The sequence below is a fragment of the Cydia fagiglandana genome, chromosome 11 (assembly GCF_963556715.1).
Source record: "Cydia fagiglandana chromosome 11, ilCydFagi1.1, whole genome shotgun sequence".
Classification (NCBI taxonomy): domain Eukaryota; kingdom Metazoa; phylum Arthropoda; class Insecta; order Lepidoptera; family Tortricidae; genus Cydia; species Cydia fagiglandana.
Window position 1 is genome coordinate 12185414 of NC_085942.1, and position 19005 is coordinate 12204418.

Sequence of the window (19005 nt, forward strand, 5' to 3'; positions counted from 1 at the left end):
CTAATTAATTACGTAGGTATATACAAATAAACACAAAAGGAGAAATAAAAAAAAATGTATATCAGTAGACAGTTACCTACCTACTATTAATTCATTGCAAACAAAATGTAAATTATAAACCGGCTTTTAATTAAATATTTTTTTTCAAAAATGATCAAATTCTCTCCTTTCACTTACATTGTAATAAATCAGTTTGTACATTTATTTTTAGGAATGCTTTTTATTCAAACGTCAACAAGCAAAGTTGTTTGACCAGTAACGCTAACAGTGCCTATGCTAATAGAGCGAGTTGGAAAAGGACAGGAATATCTGAATACTCGTTCTAGCAGTGTTTACTTGATCATTCAAAGTGAGTTTATCAGCGCTGTAGGTGTTCGATTGTACGTTATCATCTTCAAAACAAACTTTTCTGTGTTATTTGTGAAAATAAATCCAGTGATAATGTCGTGCTGTAAGTACACTTTAAATTTTTACAATAATTATTCAAAATTGCTTATAGTGAGCAAAATTTAAAGTAATATGTAAGGTTTGAGGTTAGGCTAATTAAATGACAACTACCGGTACGAATAGAAGCTAGCACCGAAGTTACAATAATATTTAGTTACATATTAAAACAAACTATAAACTATTGCATTTCATTTGTTTGTTAAATATATATGTACCAACTATATAATTAAAATAGTTATGTACCTATGTACTTGATGGATAAGCCGATTGAGACGTAGACTAGTATGAAATGCTAAAGTGATTAGAATACTAATGAAGTGTTAATAATGCGAAGAGTGATATATTTAAATGTATTCAAACTGTAGAATGTTAAAACATTCTTACTTTGTTTATAAGTAGGTAACTTATCAATCAGTCTGTCGAAATAAGAAACTGGAAAAAATTATGAATCCTTCCTGTTTTACTACTTGGGATTAAATAATACCTATATGTGCATTGACACAGTTTACAATTGTTTATTTCTATTTTATATTGCATTGCTAAATAAGAACATGTCGACTTTAAAAAAACATTTCATTAAATACATATTTACGGAAACCACATTAAAATAATTTAACTGCAGGTTGTATTCATTCAGTACAATTTAGCAAGGTAAACATTGCATTCTTATTTTGTTTTATTTACTTATTTATTTAAACTTTATTGGACAATAAATGAAGTGTAAAATTGGCGGACTTAATGCCAGAAGGCATTTGTTACGGCAATCCAGTGGGTCGGACATTCCGACAAGTATAATAAACGAACGGGAAAAAGTCTTAGTGGGGATAAATGTCAGCTAAATTTAAGAGAAGCAGTAATTCAGCAAAGAAAATCTAAAATAAAATATTTACGGTATTTTTAATATGATCATGAGTGTCACGAATATTTAGCACACGCAATTTATACATTTTTCATTAGTATTTAATGTACCTATACGAAAGATGATCCTAGAAATAAAATAATTAATCGCTTGCGACCTCACAAGACTTCAAAAGATACAAAACGTTTTTAATCTCAGTTCAGAAAAAACTTTTTACAAAAAAAAGAAAACCGACTTCAAAAAGGATGAAATAAAATATTATCCTTTTTAAGTCTATGCGTTACCAACTGATATGTTTGAAGTCGGTGCCAAGCCAACTTATGAAGCATACCTACCATGATTTTGGTACGATTCAATAAGTATGTACGTTGGATTGCCTTACACGACGACAATAAACGTACTTTTTGTAGGTACAGTCAACGTTAAAAGTATGTTTACACTTTTCGTCTTATTACAAAGGAGTAAGGTGCAAAAGTGTAAACATATCTTTGACGTCGACTGTACCTGAACACACGATCAAACCTTCTTGGCACAGTCCGTACCATGTTTGTCGGCACGCAAGCGTGGGATTGGGACTGAGTTATTTCCCGTCCCTTATTCAGAGGACTACATTTCAAAATATAAAACAATTCAAAGAATTTACCTTGTTGCCAAATTTCACCTAAATCGGTTCAGTTGTTTAGCCATGAAAAGGCGACAAAGAGGCAGACAGAATTACTTACACATTTATAATAGTTATTAGTACAGTTCTAATGGGATTTATAGTCATAAAGCTGATTATTTTTGACGGGTATTGTTACTACTTGGCTTGGCACCGACTTCAAACATATCAGTTGGTAACGCATAGACTTAAAAAGGATAATATTTTATTTCATCCTTTTTGAAGTCGGTTTTCTTTTTTTTGTAAAAAGTTTTTATTTTTCCATTTTTAGTTTTAATGCATTGTTAAGAGCGCGACGCATGAATGAAAAACAACATCATGATTAACATTAAATGCGCTACTTTAATAAATATGTAATCAGGAATTTTCTCGAGTCCGTCTGGGAAATTATAATTCCTGTCACTACACTAAATCCATCCTCCGCCCCGCCACTGACCCAATCCCTCAACCCCCCGATAACTCTACCTCACAGCGCATCAACCCCTGATCCATCAACCCCTCGACCCTGAACCAGCAGCCCTTCAACCGCCATTCCCCGACCCCTTTAACTCCTAACCCTAACCCCCGATCAGTAGCCTTACCAGCTTACCAAGAGTTTGACATTGATTTATTCGCTAGCGTGTGTGTAACTTACTTTCTTTGCATCTCGCTCGTACTGGCATATTAATGCGAGCGAGATGCATAAAAAGTAAGTTACGAAGACGTTAGCGTCGCTAACTTAGCGAATATGTCAATGTCAAACTCGTGGTAGGGCTACACTTGCACTACATCAAATTGGCGGTTTTCGGAAGCAAATGCTCGAGTTACTTTAGAAAACACCGAAATCACTTTACACGTGCCTTTAAAAACTGAGGAGTTCCCTCAATTCCTCATGGATTCCATCATCAGACCAGAACCAAAAATAATACGGAAACACCTTGGAGGTAACTCCTTCCAAACAAAAAAAGAATTACTCAAATCGGATCACAGGTGCCGGAGTAATCGCTGAACATACTACATTTCAAAAAATCATCATCATTATCATCAAAACAATCATCATCATCAGGTCTACTTCATCAAAGTGGTGGTTTTCGGGAGAAAATGCTCGAGTTGCTTAAGAAAACACCCAAATCACCATGCATGTGCCTTTAAAAATTGAGGAGTTCCCTCAATTCCTCATGGATTCCATCATCAGAACAGAACCAAATTAAAATGGGACCAACTCGGAGGTAGCTCCTTTCAAACAAAAAAAGAATTACTCAAATCGGACCACGGATGTCGGAGTAATCGGTGAACGTACATAGAAAAAAAAAAAAAATAGCCACAACCGAATACAGAACCTCCTCCTTGTATGAAATGGAAGTCGGTTAATAAAGAAAAACTTTTTTTTTCATTATGAATGCTCAAAGACGAAGTTAACAATATTTTCCATGTAAGAATTTTTGTAGTGAACCTTTGAAAGTGGAGGTTTTGTAATACAGCCCGGGGGAAATGAATACTGAATACTGGCTTTGAGGGCAAAAATGAAACGTATTTTTACTTGATATTTGCGTGAAAATACAAGTAATGGCGCTTTTTCAGCATTTCCAAATCGTAAATTGTTTATACGACCACGGTTTCACTCACTTGAAATTTTAGTCACTATTTGTTGACATGTTGTTTTATTGGCGACTAAAAATTCAAGTGAGTGAAACCGTGGTCGTATAAACAATTTAAAATATGTCTCACGAAAGTTTAATATCGATTATTTCCAAATCGTATTTAGAATTTCTGGTAGGTAAACATTAAACGAGCAAATATTTATCTAAGTGAGTATTTAGAACCTAGTGAGTATTATATTCTTAGATTTAGAAGCTTAAGAGAACTTTAGCTAACCTAAAACCTATTTTAGGAGCATTCCATGAAATTGCCTATTGTCTATGAAGATTTGCAGGTATAAGAGTTTCCTTTTTTATGACAAATGGTCAAAAATACGCACAGAAAAATAATCGCATAACTAAATATAATAGTGAAAACATAACTACCTATTTGTTATATTTATTTTTTAATCATTTGAGTAGGCATGCATAATATCAGCACTCTGTAGACGTCTGTGGAGTTATAGGTACAAAACAATAATGACTAGATAAAAAAACTTAAGTATAACAACCCCTTCTGTGTTATCTAGGTCAATTTCATAAGTATAAATAAAGGAACTAGGATTCCAGTTACCAACGGATATTTAGAATTAGCGAAACGAAATGAATGAAATCCTGCTTATTTTATAACTCTTACGTGTCTAGAACAAAAAATATCTTAATACGCATTTTACACGGCTACAAAATCATAACAATTTCTTTTTCACCTAAGCAGCTCGAACAAGGGTACTTTGCTTCTTAAAAACAGTGAGCAAAATGCGATTTTGCTCACTGAGTCATTTTGTCTCACTCAGTCCCACTAGGTATGTTCTCACTGCTTAGGGTGAAAAATTTTGTGTACTACACGAGATCAAAGTTATTTACATCTCGTGCGCTTTTGAATCCCTTACTACGCTCAAGATTCTAAATTAGATTCTACACTCAAGATTCTAAATTAGATTATTATAGAATCTTTCGCTTACACGGGACTCAAAATAAGCACTCGAAGAAATATCAAACTTTGATCTCTTGTTGTACAAATAACTATTTTTTCTCTCTCAATCCTGCCGGGCTAGCACATGATTGGCGCGACAGTATCTCGCGGCGAGATAGACTACCCGTCCCTCTTTTATTAATATAGTTTGAAAAAAACGTGTAGTCTATCTCGCCGCGAGATACTGTCGCGCCAATCATGTGCTAGGCCTACAGGGCTAGGTAAAATAAACTCAATTTTCGTCGATGATTGCATTATTTTCTCATAAAAAGAACTGTCAGTCTCAATAAATAGTCGATAGGCATCCAAACATTTATTTTCCCCATTGCATAAACAAGGGTGCGCAGTGAGGGGTGCCACAGGGGTGTCATTCTAATTGCTTAACGAGCACGGGTGATTCTTAGTTCCAAGCGAACTAGTATAAGTGCGTTCTCCAACTAAGCATAGTTGTAAAGAACCTAGAGGTTAAATTATCCTGGTTCGGATGGATGAAAACTTGATCTGTCCCCATTTGTGCGTCCGATGGGAACACATGCCAGGTTCACTAATCGCGTCAGGTACCCTGCACATAAATTACTCCTTTGTCGCTGTAATTCCATCAATGGCACATTGTTTGTTTACCAAATATCCCTACGTTCCCCTAATTAACCGAAAAGGTATTTTGCGACGTGGTAAAATGATTGATGGTTTCATTCCGGGTGATAACAACGCATCATTTTTATTTTAAGCGCACATATCAGCTGGAATTCAGGTTAATGGTCATATTTTCAGAATATTCTCTTTCATTAATAATATTCCAAAAATGTACAGCCATTTATTATTTTGCTCTAATTATTTGTAAGTAATCCTATCTTACATAGGTATTTAAATAATGCCTTATTTTACAATCTATTTAGTATAAGATTTCCATAGTCGCCTAATTTTATTCATATTTTTATACCTTGACTCCCTCTGACTCTCGCTCCCCTTCCTACTTCATCGCAATGATCATTTTGACTTCCAATAACGCAGCACTAAGTTAATTAAAGTATGGATTAAGGTAGCTGTTTTCGCAACGAGATTTTTTGTGTAAGAGAGTGATTTTGTATGGGGCGTTATAGTGGAATGCCGTGCACTTTCGTCCTGGAGAAAATCAAAATGCTTATTTACTATCTAGGCGCTGCAGGCTTATGTGTCGATTTTTTACAAAATTTGACATTAATCTAAATAGGTAGATAGATAGATAGATAGATAGATAGAATACTCTTAATTTGCAAACCTCAGTAAAAAGATACAAAATAAAAAAAAACAATTGATTAAATGTAGAGGCACATTACATCATAAAATTAACTTTTTAAAGGCAAAGGTCCCGGTTACTCGTCGCCACTGGAGGCCTTCAGAAGTGGGCCGCGAGAGGAACTTCTGTATGTAGTGTGTGTGCAACCAGACAAGACTAAAGAGGACTACTTGGCCACCGTCGACGTCGATCCTAAGTCGCCTACGTATAGCCAGGTTTGTATTTTTTTTATATTATAATATATATTATATAAAAAAATATTACTAGGTACAGAAGATTCACTCTCTAACAAAACGCGTCTGTTACGATTAGGACAGATATGACCGCTAGATGGCGACAGCGCCACGCGCGGCTTATGGCTAGCCACCAAAATTGGTGTGGGACGGATGTATTTGTAGCTACCTGTTGCAAAGCGACGAAATCGTGGAGTGAGTCACGCCTGATATTACCTAAAGGCAATCATGTTGATAATTGCATAATTGTAAGCCATGTTGTACAAGTCACATTGACAATAATATTATGAGATTTTGAGCAGTTTTATAATAATTTTCAAATGACCTAGAAATGAAATTCATTGCCTAAATCTAAATCGTTACTTTTTGAAAGAGAAGTAATAAAATTTTAATTCATAATGTTTATTGCAATCACACATTACACATTAAAAAAACAATAAAGAAGATAGCGGAAATAAAAAAAAGTACTTATTTGGAAAACCTTTTATTTGGAATACGTTTATTTGTGAATAACCTAAATCTTTCCAGCCAAATTGATTTTCTTTGAGATACTCATGAATTGTGTCATGTTCAGCAGACTGACATATAATTTGCGTTATATTATTTTGGGTTTTAGTCCGTCCGCCTTTCTGTATGTCACAGCCATTTTTTATTCAAAAAACGCGTTGAACGTAAGACATAAGGTTATTAAACTTTTTTAACCTTTGAAAAAGTTATATTAATTTATTTGCGAGTGTTTCTGACTTTTACAAAAGTACTAAGGCAGAATAGACTTGAAATATATTACGTATTGTATGCAGTAGAATTGTGCACGGATTAAAGGATAAAGCCACACATGAATAGTCTCATAATGAGCGTGAAACACAATTGTTTCATCACGTATGATTCATAGGACATGCATAAAACATGCTCAGCACGCATTCCGTCCATTTGTGTCCTAGAATAGTGCCCTATCACGCGTAACAGCCATCGGAATTAATTTCCTGTGGTAAATATGGTACTTATCAGTACCAGAGTTGAATTCATGTGCACAAAACACATCAAAACACATCAATGGGAATGCCTGGGACGGAAACTGTATGACAAGAACCGGGAACTCCCCGTTTTGAGACTGATTTTGTAAAATAAAATAATACCGAGAATACTAATATCATGTAATTATTGTCATGCGGAATTTTGAAATCAGTTTTACCGTACCGGCAGCAATAGGTTCAACAGTTAAATTGTAAGATTTACTAAAAAGTTTCTTCAAGGTTCACATCTACACTTTCGTTCATTCCTTAGAGCATTTAGTACCTAACTGGAGACGTCATAGCTGTCATTTTCTGTACAAAACAGTCTGCCGATTTTTGCGGGGGAGGGGACGTCAAATGTATTGCTATTTCTACATGATTTCTACGTAGGTACGTACAAATAGCCATGTCAGTCCATACAAAAGTTTGCACAATTGTGCAAGGCTTTCGGGTAAGCTCTTAAAGGCGGCTCCAGTTATTAAATGCTCTAAGGTTCATTCAACATAACTATCCTGCAGTCACCTATAAAAAGGAATAGAAATTAACTTTCTACATATAGGTACAGAAATTCAAAGGAATAAATGTTAACAAGTTAATACATAATACATTCAAAATTTAGGTATAAAGTAATTACCTAAGCTTGTTGAAAAGAGGAGTCGTAGTAACTTTTTGTTAATTTAGTACATTATATATTTAGTAGTTAAAGCCCTGAAATAAATAATTAGTGGGGGAAAAAGTTGATATTTTGAATGTTAATTAAGCGCGTCGTTGACTAGAATAAAATAAAAGGCCTAAAAACACGCCAATGAATTCTGTAATTATCCTGTATTACAGTCATCTTTAATTAGAGCAAAGCCTCTCGTTATTATTTAAACGTAGGTATTCTTTCATCTAACCGAAAGAAAAAAACAATAATCAGAGGTATAAGGAAAAAAAAGTTTATCTACGGGACAAAGAAAGTTCCTATACCTCTTGTATTTATTATGACGTAAGGTTTGTGTGTAAGAATAAGAATAGCTAGGTAGTAATGAGTTTTGCGTTTCAAAATTTCATCTACGTAATAATATTGAAAGTATAATCTAATGAAATATGATTTTGACTTTTGACTGAAAATTTTCATGTTTTCTCTACAGACCTATCAAATCTGCGCTGCGTTGTAGTTTCATAATTTGCGTTACTTATCTGAAACATTATTTTCCCTCCTATCGAATCTTCGATTTAGCGGAGAAATAAATAAGGCACAAAATTATTGTGGCATGTCCACGAGTACGCACGAGTAAATCTCTGAGATCATTCACTGTCAGGATTATTCTTCGTATTCTCGCATTCGTAAATAAAACAACTTGACAGTAGACAGTAAATAAATAACTTTTGTTAGACTTAGTTTCAAAGATCTTGAAGGACTTGAAGTTTAGATTCATGTTTGTTTTAGTTTTACTGTCAAAGGTACTTCAGACTTGGGTAGGTGAGCTGCAAAATTGCATGGGCACATTATAAATGGAATTCATTCATAAATTGGTCATTGCGATTTGCAGCTGGGCGTAACATATAATCTATTTCAATTCAAGTTTATTGCCTAAAACACCCTGTTTTCGGTCAACTATCTAGTTAACCGTTTGGTGAACGTAAGGGGACATTTAGTTCAGAGCGATGTCGCACCGGGGCAATAACGTCGAGGTAATCCTGGAGGATTCCAGGCTTCAGCTGGTAGGTATTACTGTATAGTTTGCTGCAATACGGGCCGGGAAGTAAATTAACAAACGGAATGTAATATATCCGTCCGAGATTTGTTGTGGGGATTAAGAGATACGTTTCGGTAATTTTGTAGTTTTATGAATGTTTCCGTGGGCTTTGTGGGGCCAATTTATGTGTAAGTATTAGAATTAAGGATGACTCACGTTAGACCGGGCCGACCGGTGTCCGGGCCGGAGCTTCCGGGGCTTATTCTATGACAGATGATCACGTGATGCTTTCCTTAGATAACGAAGCTCCGGAAGCTCCGGCCCGGACAAGGTCCGGTCTAACGTGAGTCAAACTTTATGTGACATGAAAGAAGATGACAGAAGAAGCGGTTTTTTTTTAGACCAAGGCAGTAAAAGACAATCTTGACGTGAATAAATGATGTTAAGCGGCTACCGCAGCCTATGGGCTCTGCGATTCTAATAGTGGAGTTAGTCAAGAGTAGGTAAATAACCAATACGTGCCAAGTTATTGGAACGAAATTGGTTTCACTTGAAATATGTATTTAAAAAATTATGTAATGGACACACTCCTTTTTAACACATGTGACCTGTTAATTCAATTTAAAATGCACATTTTCTTACACTTGCGCGCAAACAAAAAAGGCTATACTTAGGTGTATTTTTTAAGAATTATTTAAATATACTTTTGGACTATACCACCTTTCCACCTTTAAGGTAAATAATAACTATGCTAGAGTCTGTGCAGACTTTACAGTGTTTATTATTTCCATAAATTTTCAGCCAATAAATATTCCAGGCCCGATCTCAATAAAGAATAGAGGAAACATTTTCAGCACACATTGCGAGAATGACTGGGGGTATAAAGCCATTGCATGCGCTGTTTGCGCTCCTCATCCGAACCAAGAGCGTGTCATTATGCTTAACTGGGCAATGCAAATTACATTTACCATGCTGAAGTATAAATTGAACCTTTATTTTGGTATCGATTGGTTCGATTCGAAGTTTTCGTACATACAGGAAATAAGCAAGTTGTTTTATTATTGAGCAGAGAATAAGCATGTGAATACGGTCACGTTCTTAAGTTAGCTGAAAGGAAAATATAATTTGCATTATGGCGTTTAAAACAGCCGAAATAAAATCTACATGTAATGTAGACTAGAATCGTTTACAGACTCCCAAGATCTTTCTAAGTATTTTAATCCACATATTCCAGTAGTTGGTTGCCCTCAGCCTTTCCATATCGGCCACCATCGGCTATAAACTGGCCGTTTTCACATAATTTATTCTGGGAACCGTCTGACAGACGGGAGAGAAATCAAGGATATTTATACTTTACTCAATATCGGACCAATTCATTTGTTATTCGATCTCGCAGGGAATCTTGGCTGGCTCCATTGTCCCATTTTAATACCTATAAGAAATTTATATTAACGAATAAGGGCTGATTTAAATAGACGGCGCGAGTACTCGCATGCGATTTTAGTTATATTGCGGACATTTAGTTACGTCCAATTCAACCGACTGATCAAAACCCGCAATGTAATGAAACTAGTATGCGAGTTCCCGCATCGTCTAAATGAGCCCTAAGAATCGAAAAAACAAATTGTGTTTTTTTAGGTAATCCATCGCACGTACACCGGCCATGTTGGTGACGAGCTACACCACAGCGGGTGGAATGTATGCTCGAGTTGCCATGACAACGCTAACTTGAAGCGGGACTTGCTGATCCTGCCTGCGCTGGTCTCCAGCAATGTGTACGTGGTAGATGTAGGCACTGATCCGCGCAAGCCGAAGATGCATAAGGTACAATTATTTTTTTATATAAAACTAAAAATACCCAGAGTCGCACCAAGAAAAGTCTGCTGGCCTAGCCAAGGTTACAATCGCTATCGCTTCGACAGCGAAACGCTTTGTGTCTCTCTATCACTCTTCCATATTAGTGCGACAGAGACAGTTGTGTTTCGATCGCTACGGAGCGTAAGCGATTGGCATTTTGGCTACGCGGCCTGCAGCGCTTTTGATAGCCCACCACGCAGCGTGTTATTTATACGGCATAATTTGATAGAAGTTTGACGTTTAAAATGACGCTCTGCGTGGGCTATCAAAATCGCTGCAGACTTTTCACGGTCTGACTCTATCAAAATTTTGCACCCTTGGTAGGGTGCCCATCACGCAGGCAGCGTTCCCTCGCTGGATTGCTATGGCCAATCTTTGTGCGAGAAATCTTGATAATTTTTAATTATTTAAATATTTAACATTTTTATTACCTAACAACGTTTTAGTGCAAGATGACACGCGTGTATCCGTACAACAACAGCAACTTACATTGTACAATTTTAATTGTATAAGTTTTGAAACAACAAAATATTCAAAACAATAAAAAGATCATTATTTGAAGAGTCTTCAAATAACGACTTTGTTATTGCTTTGAAAAATTTATAAAAGCCATATTTAAAAACTTTTCCCGATGCAGTGATAAAAAAGTTCTCTTTTACGACGAAGCACAAGATTGAGCGTGTGTCCGTGACTGACGCTATTATGTTTCAAACTTTTAGCCATAAAACTGCATTTTTAAGCACTTGTGCAAATTATTTCCTCTTCAAGCCAAGGGCAATATAGTATCAGATTCTGACAACGCCTGTACCTATTGGGTCCAAGAACGATAATCGCCATGTTTTTTGTTGATTCATTGTTATTTGCAAGAAACATATAAAATACCTTACGATTAGGTAATGCTTGAATCATAAGCACACATAGAAACCACCTTGTTCTAGCTAATTTACTTCACAAAATTTCACTGATATAACTTCTAATAATACTAGGGATAACTTCATAAAATATTAAATTATCTTTTCTCATACTACCTAGTAAAATACACAATGGGGAATGGAAAAGTCCGCTTGAGTCATTGGCTGCTAATTATCAACGCCTTGTCGGCCATAGAAACATTTCCCATATTACTTTATCCATCATCACCCAACTCCATAATTGCCGAGGGCGTCACATAGTTCGGAAGTGAAATTTCGCGCAACTAGCTCCGAACCCCATCCCGAATCTGTCGCCAAACTTCAAACATTCCAACTCGCGCCAGACAGTTCGCGAACTCGTTATATTGGCTGTTAAACCTTGCGTTATCCTTTTCACACACTTTTCCGCCAGTTTGAACATACGATTTATATATTCAAGTCGATAGGTATTTCTAAATACCTATAAAAAAATAACAAGGCTCAACCTAATAATTGTATAATGATAAATTAATTTTCTAAAAACCACGGTACTTACTTTTAAAGATAAAGTTTCCAAGCACGAGTGTTACGAGGGTTACGAGTTCACGAGCAACCGGCGACTCATTTTATTTTCCATTAGGAGAAACAATGTTTGTCCAAACTGCTTAATATTCTCACCTCCGTTTCTTTATCGAGTGTTCATAGCCCCTTTATCTCGTTACCAGGTAATTGACGGCTCGGAGATGAGGTCATTCAACTGCAGTTTCCCTCACACGACGCACTGCCTAGCATCTGGCGAAATCATGATCTCAACGATGGGCGATAAAGACGAAAACGGGAAAGGGGATTTCCTTCTCATCGACTCGCAGACTTTGAAAGTGACAGGTGAATGCGTGGACGTGCCTTTGGCCCGTTTTGACGGAGGGGAGAGATTATTCAATAGATTACGCCGCACGCTCCTTTCTCCCTAACCTACCTCTTGACATTTTGCGTTATTTTTAGGGACGTGGACAAAAGGAAAAACTGCGCAGTTCGGTTATGATTTTTGGTATCAGCCTTACCACGATGCTATGATATCTACGGAATGGGGTACGCCCAAATATTTTAAAACGTAAGATTTTTTAAATTACTTCCTTTATTTTATACGTTATACTTTGTTTTCTCCTGATGATATATTCTAAATAAAATCATTTTCGTATTAAAGTGGTTTCCACCCTGATGACGTGGCCAATCCGAAGAGATACGGCTCATCCTTAAATATGTACAAGTGGTCAACTCGAGAGTTGCAACAAGTCATAGATCTGGGCAAGGAGGGCACGGCTCCCCTTGAGGTCAGATTTCTCCATGATCCTAAAGCCGCATTGGGATTTGTCGGATGCGGCGTCGAGGCTAACGTTTTCAGGTAAGAGATTTGTAAGGATTGAAGGCTGAATATTAGATACATGCCTTTGTCTTTTTACCTTTTGTAACAGGTATACTCGTATTTACGAGTATTTTAACCAATATAATAAAAATGTCAAATAGCCGACATTGTATCGTCTCGCTTATCGCGGGAGACTAATGGATGCATTATATTTTATGATATCGTAATGGGTAGTTCTAGTTACAAATAATTGTATGCTTGCGGTACATTCGATAAAATTATTATTTCGGTCGTATAATAACAAAAGACAAGCGTTATATTATGTCATATCGTGAGCGTGACGATAATTAAATACACACTCACCTAACGTTTTTTTTTATACTTGTTATTTTCTACATATTTACAGCTAGCAAATGAGAACATTTGGTTACACAGTTTCAAAGCAGTCAGTAATGTAGTGACCAAAGTGAAACCAGCAAAACTTTCTCAATTAGGAATCGGACGCGGCAAACCAAAAAAAGCCTTACACCCTTTAACTTTAAACTCTTTTCAGGTTCAAAAAGACCTCCGATGGAAAGTGGAGAGCTGATAAAATCATTGATGTGCCAGCAAAAAAAGTATTGCAAGATGGCGTAGAAACCGAGCTTAACGGTAACGATTCTCCTTACTGTCGCAATTACTGGTACCGTCATTTATTTGCTACATTCAATATAAAAAAGTACTAGTAAAACCAGAAATGTTTTAAAACTACCTAGAGTCAGACCATGAATAGTCTGCAGCGGATTTGATAGCCCACGCAGTGAAATTGTTATTTAAAACGTCAAACTTCTATGAAATTATGATGTAAAAATGACACTTGCACTGCGTGGGCTATCAAATCCGCTACAGACTATTTTTGGTCCAACTCTAACTTATTAATTTTTCCTCAGAGTCAGCAAAACTTTTGCCGGTAAATGGGTCTGACACTTTTATAAACTTTTTCCCCTCAGGATTGATGACCGACATCCTGCTGTCATTGGATGACAAGTACTTATACTTCACGTGCTGGCTGCACGGAGACGTACGTCAGTATGACGTGTCGGATCCGGAAAATCCAAAGCTGACCGGCCAGGTCTTTTTGGGAGGACAGATTGCTAGTAATAACTTAACTGTTGTTGAAGATAAGGATAATAAGGTAAAAAAATGTTAAGAGACGGGTTTCATTAAGTCGGATCTTAGGCGTTGCTACAGTTTTAGGGTTCGCGTGAGGCAAACAAACTTTAAAATTCAAAAGACAATAAAATATTATTTATCATTCATAATCATGTCTTAAAAGTCCCAAGCCTTACCGAGCAGGAGTCGTATATAACAGTAGTTTTTGAATGAAGAAAGTCAGTTAAAGCTATTGGAGTCTGTTAATTGCAAAGAGAAGAACGACTCTTCTCTTCCCGCACAGACTATATGTAGATTGCATTCTCGGCGCCATTTTCTTTTTATTTATGCATGGAATCAAATAAATTTTCAATTTTATTTGTCTGCATTTTTCCAAATGCGATCGACTTTAAGGATGTTTAAATTATTTAAGACAACTATAACTATAATAGGAAAGGGGGGTGTCAAAATTAACGGAGAAAAGTTTTATTTCGTTAGGTTTGCAGATGACATAGCAGCAATAGCAGAAAATTCTATAGAACTAGAACAGCTTGTAACGGAAATGGACCACATATTTACAGAATTTGGACTTAAGATCAACATCAATAAAACAAAAACATTAATAACATCTAAGCACAATAACAAAATAGACCCTATTCAAATCAGAAATACAGTAATTGAGCAAGTAAAAAGTTTTAAATACTTAGGAAGCATTATAACATGCGACTCCAGATGCACTTCGGATATCATCACACGCATAGCCATGGCTAAAAAAGCTTTCAACGCCAAGAAACACCTGCTTAAAGCAAAGATATCCCGAAACATCAGAAAGCGATTTATCAAGACCTACGTCTGGAGTATAGCGTTATATGCAAGCGAGACGTGGACATTAACCCAGCGTGATAGAGACAGATTGAGCGCTTTTGAAATGTGGACATGGAGAAGAATGGAAGGAATAAGCTGGAAAGAGAGGAAAACAAATACGGAAGTATTAAATTTGGTAGGTGAGAAGAGATCTCTGCTAAAAACAATTGAAAACAGAAGGGGAAACATGTTGGGGCACCTGATACGTCACGATAATTACATAAAGTCTATCATTGAAGGCAGAATAGAAGAACAGAGAGGCAGAGGAAGACCGAGACGTGCATATATTGACCAGGCCAAAGAGAAAATTAATGTAGTGACGTATCAGGAACTCAAAACAGTAGCAGAGAAGAGAACGGAATGGCGAATACTCCACCGACAAGAGCTAGGCTCTTAAGAACGATGATGATGATAACTATAATATATATTAATATCCTAATTTGTACCCACTTTAGGTATAAGTGGTAACCTGTAGGTATATGACGTGCAATAAACGATTATATGTATAACATTCGTTGAGAGGGCCACATGACTTTACAGTATTTCATAGTGCCACGTCATTCGTTGTATTCTGCGTCGCTGCTCTCGTATTGTTTCGTAAATTACTTTGTTCTGTTGTTCCTCTGTTTTTCGGTTGTGATTGCGCAAAACAAATAATGTACACGAAAATATAAGTAGTCAAAAGCAACTTGTTTCATACTGTACTCCAGAATCAGGACAAAAAGTCTGCTTTTGTTCAGGAAATAAAATCGTTATAAATTACAAAAAAAATGTTTTTTGGAAGACATACCTACGTGGAAAGTGATCGCTTTTTGTCTTTAGTGATAAGAGTGAGTGAGTGACAGATGTTGCCTTTACTTTTAAGTTTGCGATTTGTACCGTTTTCTTTTATTGAGGTGTGCAATAGAAAACATCGTTTGCATTGTAAATATTATGTAAACAATACCTTTCAAGTAACTTTATTCGACAAATTTAACGGTGTTAAGGGCCACCCCACACTAGCGTCTTCCGAGCGCGCGCGTCTACCCAATTTTATGGCTGCTGCTCGACGCAACGACGCAGCGACGCCATTTTTCATAGTGCTTGCTAGAAGCCGACGCTCAAAAGACGCTAAGTGTGAGGTCTCTATTAAAATTACTTTAACTATTGTTTCTAGGGCCCGTATAAGCAAGTGACGGTGAAAGGCAAGACACTGCAGGGCAGCCCACAGATGCTACAGCTATCTCTCGACGGCAAGAGACTTTATGTGTCGTGCTCGCTTTTCTCGCCGTGGGATAAACAGTTCTACCCGAAAACCAGTGAAGAGGTATCAGATTTAATTATTTTTGTTTTATTTTACACACTTGAAATTCATTTAAAACAAACAAAATATACACCTAAACCTTTCTTAAGAATCACTCTATTAATAAGGTGAAAACCCAATGAAAAACCGTTCAGTAGTTTTTGAGTTTATCGCGAACATACACATACACAAACAGACAGAAGCGGCGGGGGACTTTGTTTTATAAGGTGTATAGTGATAGTGAAGAACCTTTCGCAAGTTGGCGCAATTACATCGATTCTTATAGGATACTTTATACGGTATACTATAACGGCGTACCTAATCTCAACTACCACGACTACTAGTCTTAATTGACTTCAAAATTTTGCTTCATAAAATGTGTGATTTGGAACCTACTACTATACTTCTGCAGACGGCGCGATTCGGGAAATGAATTAGGGATTCACTAGATATGAAATAGTAAAGATATGTGACGTTCCACGGCAAAAGGTACCTTATGGCGGCTGGCGCTTACGCTATCATTAACGCCGCTCCAATATTCAGCCGGGGCAATGGAAATGAAATGAAATTACCTTAATCACTGTACCTTAAAGAGTACAAATAGTAGATATTTATATAAATCTATAATATTTAGATAGATACCACTAATCTTTAGTATATGTCTCTTGTTAATAGTTTTGTATAATGTCTCTTGGCAATATTATTAATAATGCCCCTTCCATTTTATTTCATGGAAATGCCCTGAATTTTCTCCAAAAAGACTGCTTGGCCTTTATTAAATTTCGCATTACTTCGACTATGTGAGGGGCGCGTGGTATTTCCAAGATAATATTCAAGTTTAGTTGTTATTTTGGACATTAGGGAGTTTTATTTATTATATATTGCATATAATGTATTAAATATCTTAAAACAAATTCCCAAGCCCAAGAGAAAACAGAAATGGGTAGCTGTACCGTCTATTAAAACTCTAGCCTTATTCTTATTCACAAAATTTACAAGGCTCAATTACTTAATTTACGTTTTATCCCTCTCTTACACATACATAAGTCAAAATGACAGATTAAGACAAACGATTAATTGCTAATTCAGGCTTGTAGGGTGTTTATGAACAATGCCATAAAAACTAAGACATCAGTTTTAATTGTTACTTAAAATACTTACGGCGCGATTCGGGAAATGAATTAGAGTTTAACTAGTTAGATACGAATATAGTAAACATATGTGACGTTCCACGGGTACCTTATGGCGGATAGCGCTTACGCTATTATTAACGCCGCTCCAATATTATTGCGGCGCTATGCGACGTAAGCGCCAGCCGCCATAAGGTACTTTTTGCCGTGGAACGTCACATATCTTTACTATTTCATATCTAGTGAATCGCTAATTCATTTCCCGAATCACGGCGCCAGTCGCCATAAGGTACCTTTTGCCGTGGAACGTCACATATCTTTACTATTTCATATCTAGTTAATCTCTAATTCATTTCCCGATTCGGGCCGTTAGTAAAGCATGTTTGTTACAGGGCGGCTGGATCGTGAAACTGGACATTGATACCGAAAACGGAGGCATGACTCTGGACCCCAACTTCTTGATTGACTTCGGACAAGAACCCAACGGGCCAGTCTTGCCACATGAAATGAGGTCAGAAAAAAAATATCGGCCCGATTCAAATAATCCTTTCAAGAAGTCACAGCGCTAGAAAAGTTACCTTTGACACTTAAATATCGGTATCGTACGATATTTAAGTGTCAAAGGTAACTTTTCTTCAACCGGAAAACGTCACTTTTGACACTGACAGATCGGTATTGTACCGCTGTGACTTCTTATAATCACTGTTCGGATCGGGTCGTAAAACTAAACATTAGAGTCGGGCCAAGCTAACTCTGTAAGGCATTTGTAATGAAAAGTGTGGCAATGTCATAATTAATGTCAAATGTCTATGAAAATATGACCTTTATAATGACCCTAACTCACTTTGTTATGTTTAAGTAGGCGCAAAGTTAGCTTAGCCGGACTTCACCTGTTTGTTCTTATAGCGGCTATAAAAATCCGCATTATAAAAAAAAACAAACATATAAACCGTTATAAAAACAAACATAATTATGGACTAACGACATAGTAAAGTTTAGCGATAGTTGCATATTCCGGTTGACATCCTTCGAGCACGGTACCCTCAAAAACCATCAAACTCAACCATCAATCAGGGGCGCTCTCCGTAGTGACGAAATGCCATTTTTAACCCTACTGTTAACATATTCATATAAGAAGTTATAGGATCGCTGTATATGACTTACATCAGGATATGATAGATACTACCTACATATTACTCGTATATACATAACTGCTTGATACGAAAGTCTCCCCTTTTATACAATACAGCGTTTGAATCAATTTCCTTTTTACAGGTATCCAGGAGGGGACTGCACTTCAGACATTTGGCTCGCTGATAGTTAATAAAATTGTTATATTTTACGATATTTCAAATATCTTTAGGTTAAATATTACAATGTACTCTTTTTACCTGGCTTATATTCACATGTACTCTCTAGCTTTGTGATAAAAGATTTATGTGTATAAAAACTACCTTATTTCAGACAAAAAACTTCTTCGTTTTTCCTTCATCCGAGATGTAATTGGTCATAATCGTTAAAAAATAAATCACCGTTTGGTATTTATGTTTTTAAATTTTCATATGTACTAATAAAAATAGCGGATGAGGTTAAATAATTTCCAGTTTGAGTTCACACTAAAAGTTTGGATGTAGCCAACACATTCAGCTTTCAATTACGTCCAAAATTTTGGCAACAAGGGACAGAATAGTCCAGCGGCGCGCTGGTCGAATTAACAACTTTCTATCT

At 36.4% G+C, this 19005-nt stretch overlaps 1 protein-coding gene across 1 annotated transcript; it reads left to right on the top strand.

The window, feature by feature from the left end:
- Positions 1-297: 297 nt before the first annotated feature.
- On the top strand, positions 298-18818 carry LOC134669007 (methanethiol oxidase). The gene is made up of 11 exons (XM_063526526.1): positions 298-451; positions 5896-6047; positions 10399-10584; positions 12233-12392; positions 12510-12618; positions 12712-12909; positions 13424-13521; positions 13860-14044; positions 16022-16171; positions 17670-17788; positions 18553-18818. The coding sequence occupies exons 1-11, from the start codon at positions 442-444 to the stop codon at positions 18599-18601; spliced, it is 1416 nt and encodes a 471-aa protein (XP_063382596.1). The 5' UTR covers positions 298-441; the 3' UTR covers positions 18602-18818.
- Positions 18819-19005: the final 187 nt, after the last annotated feature.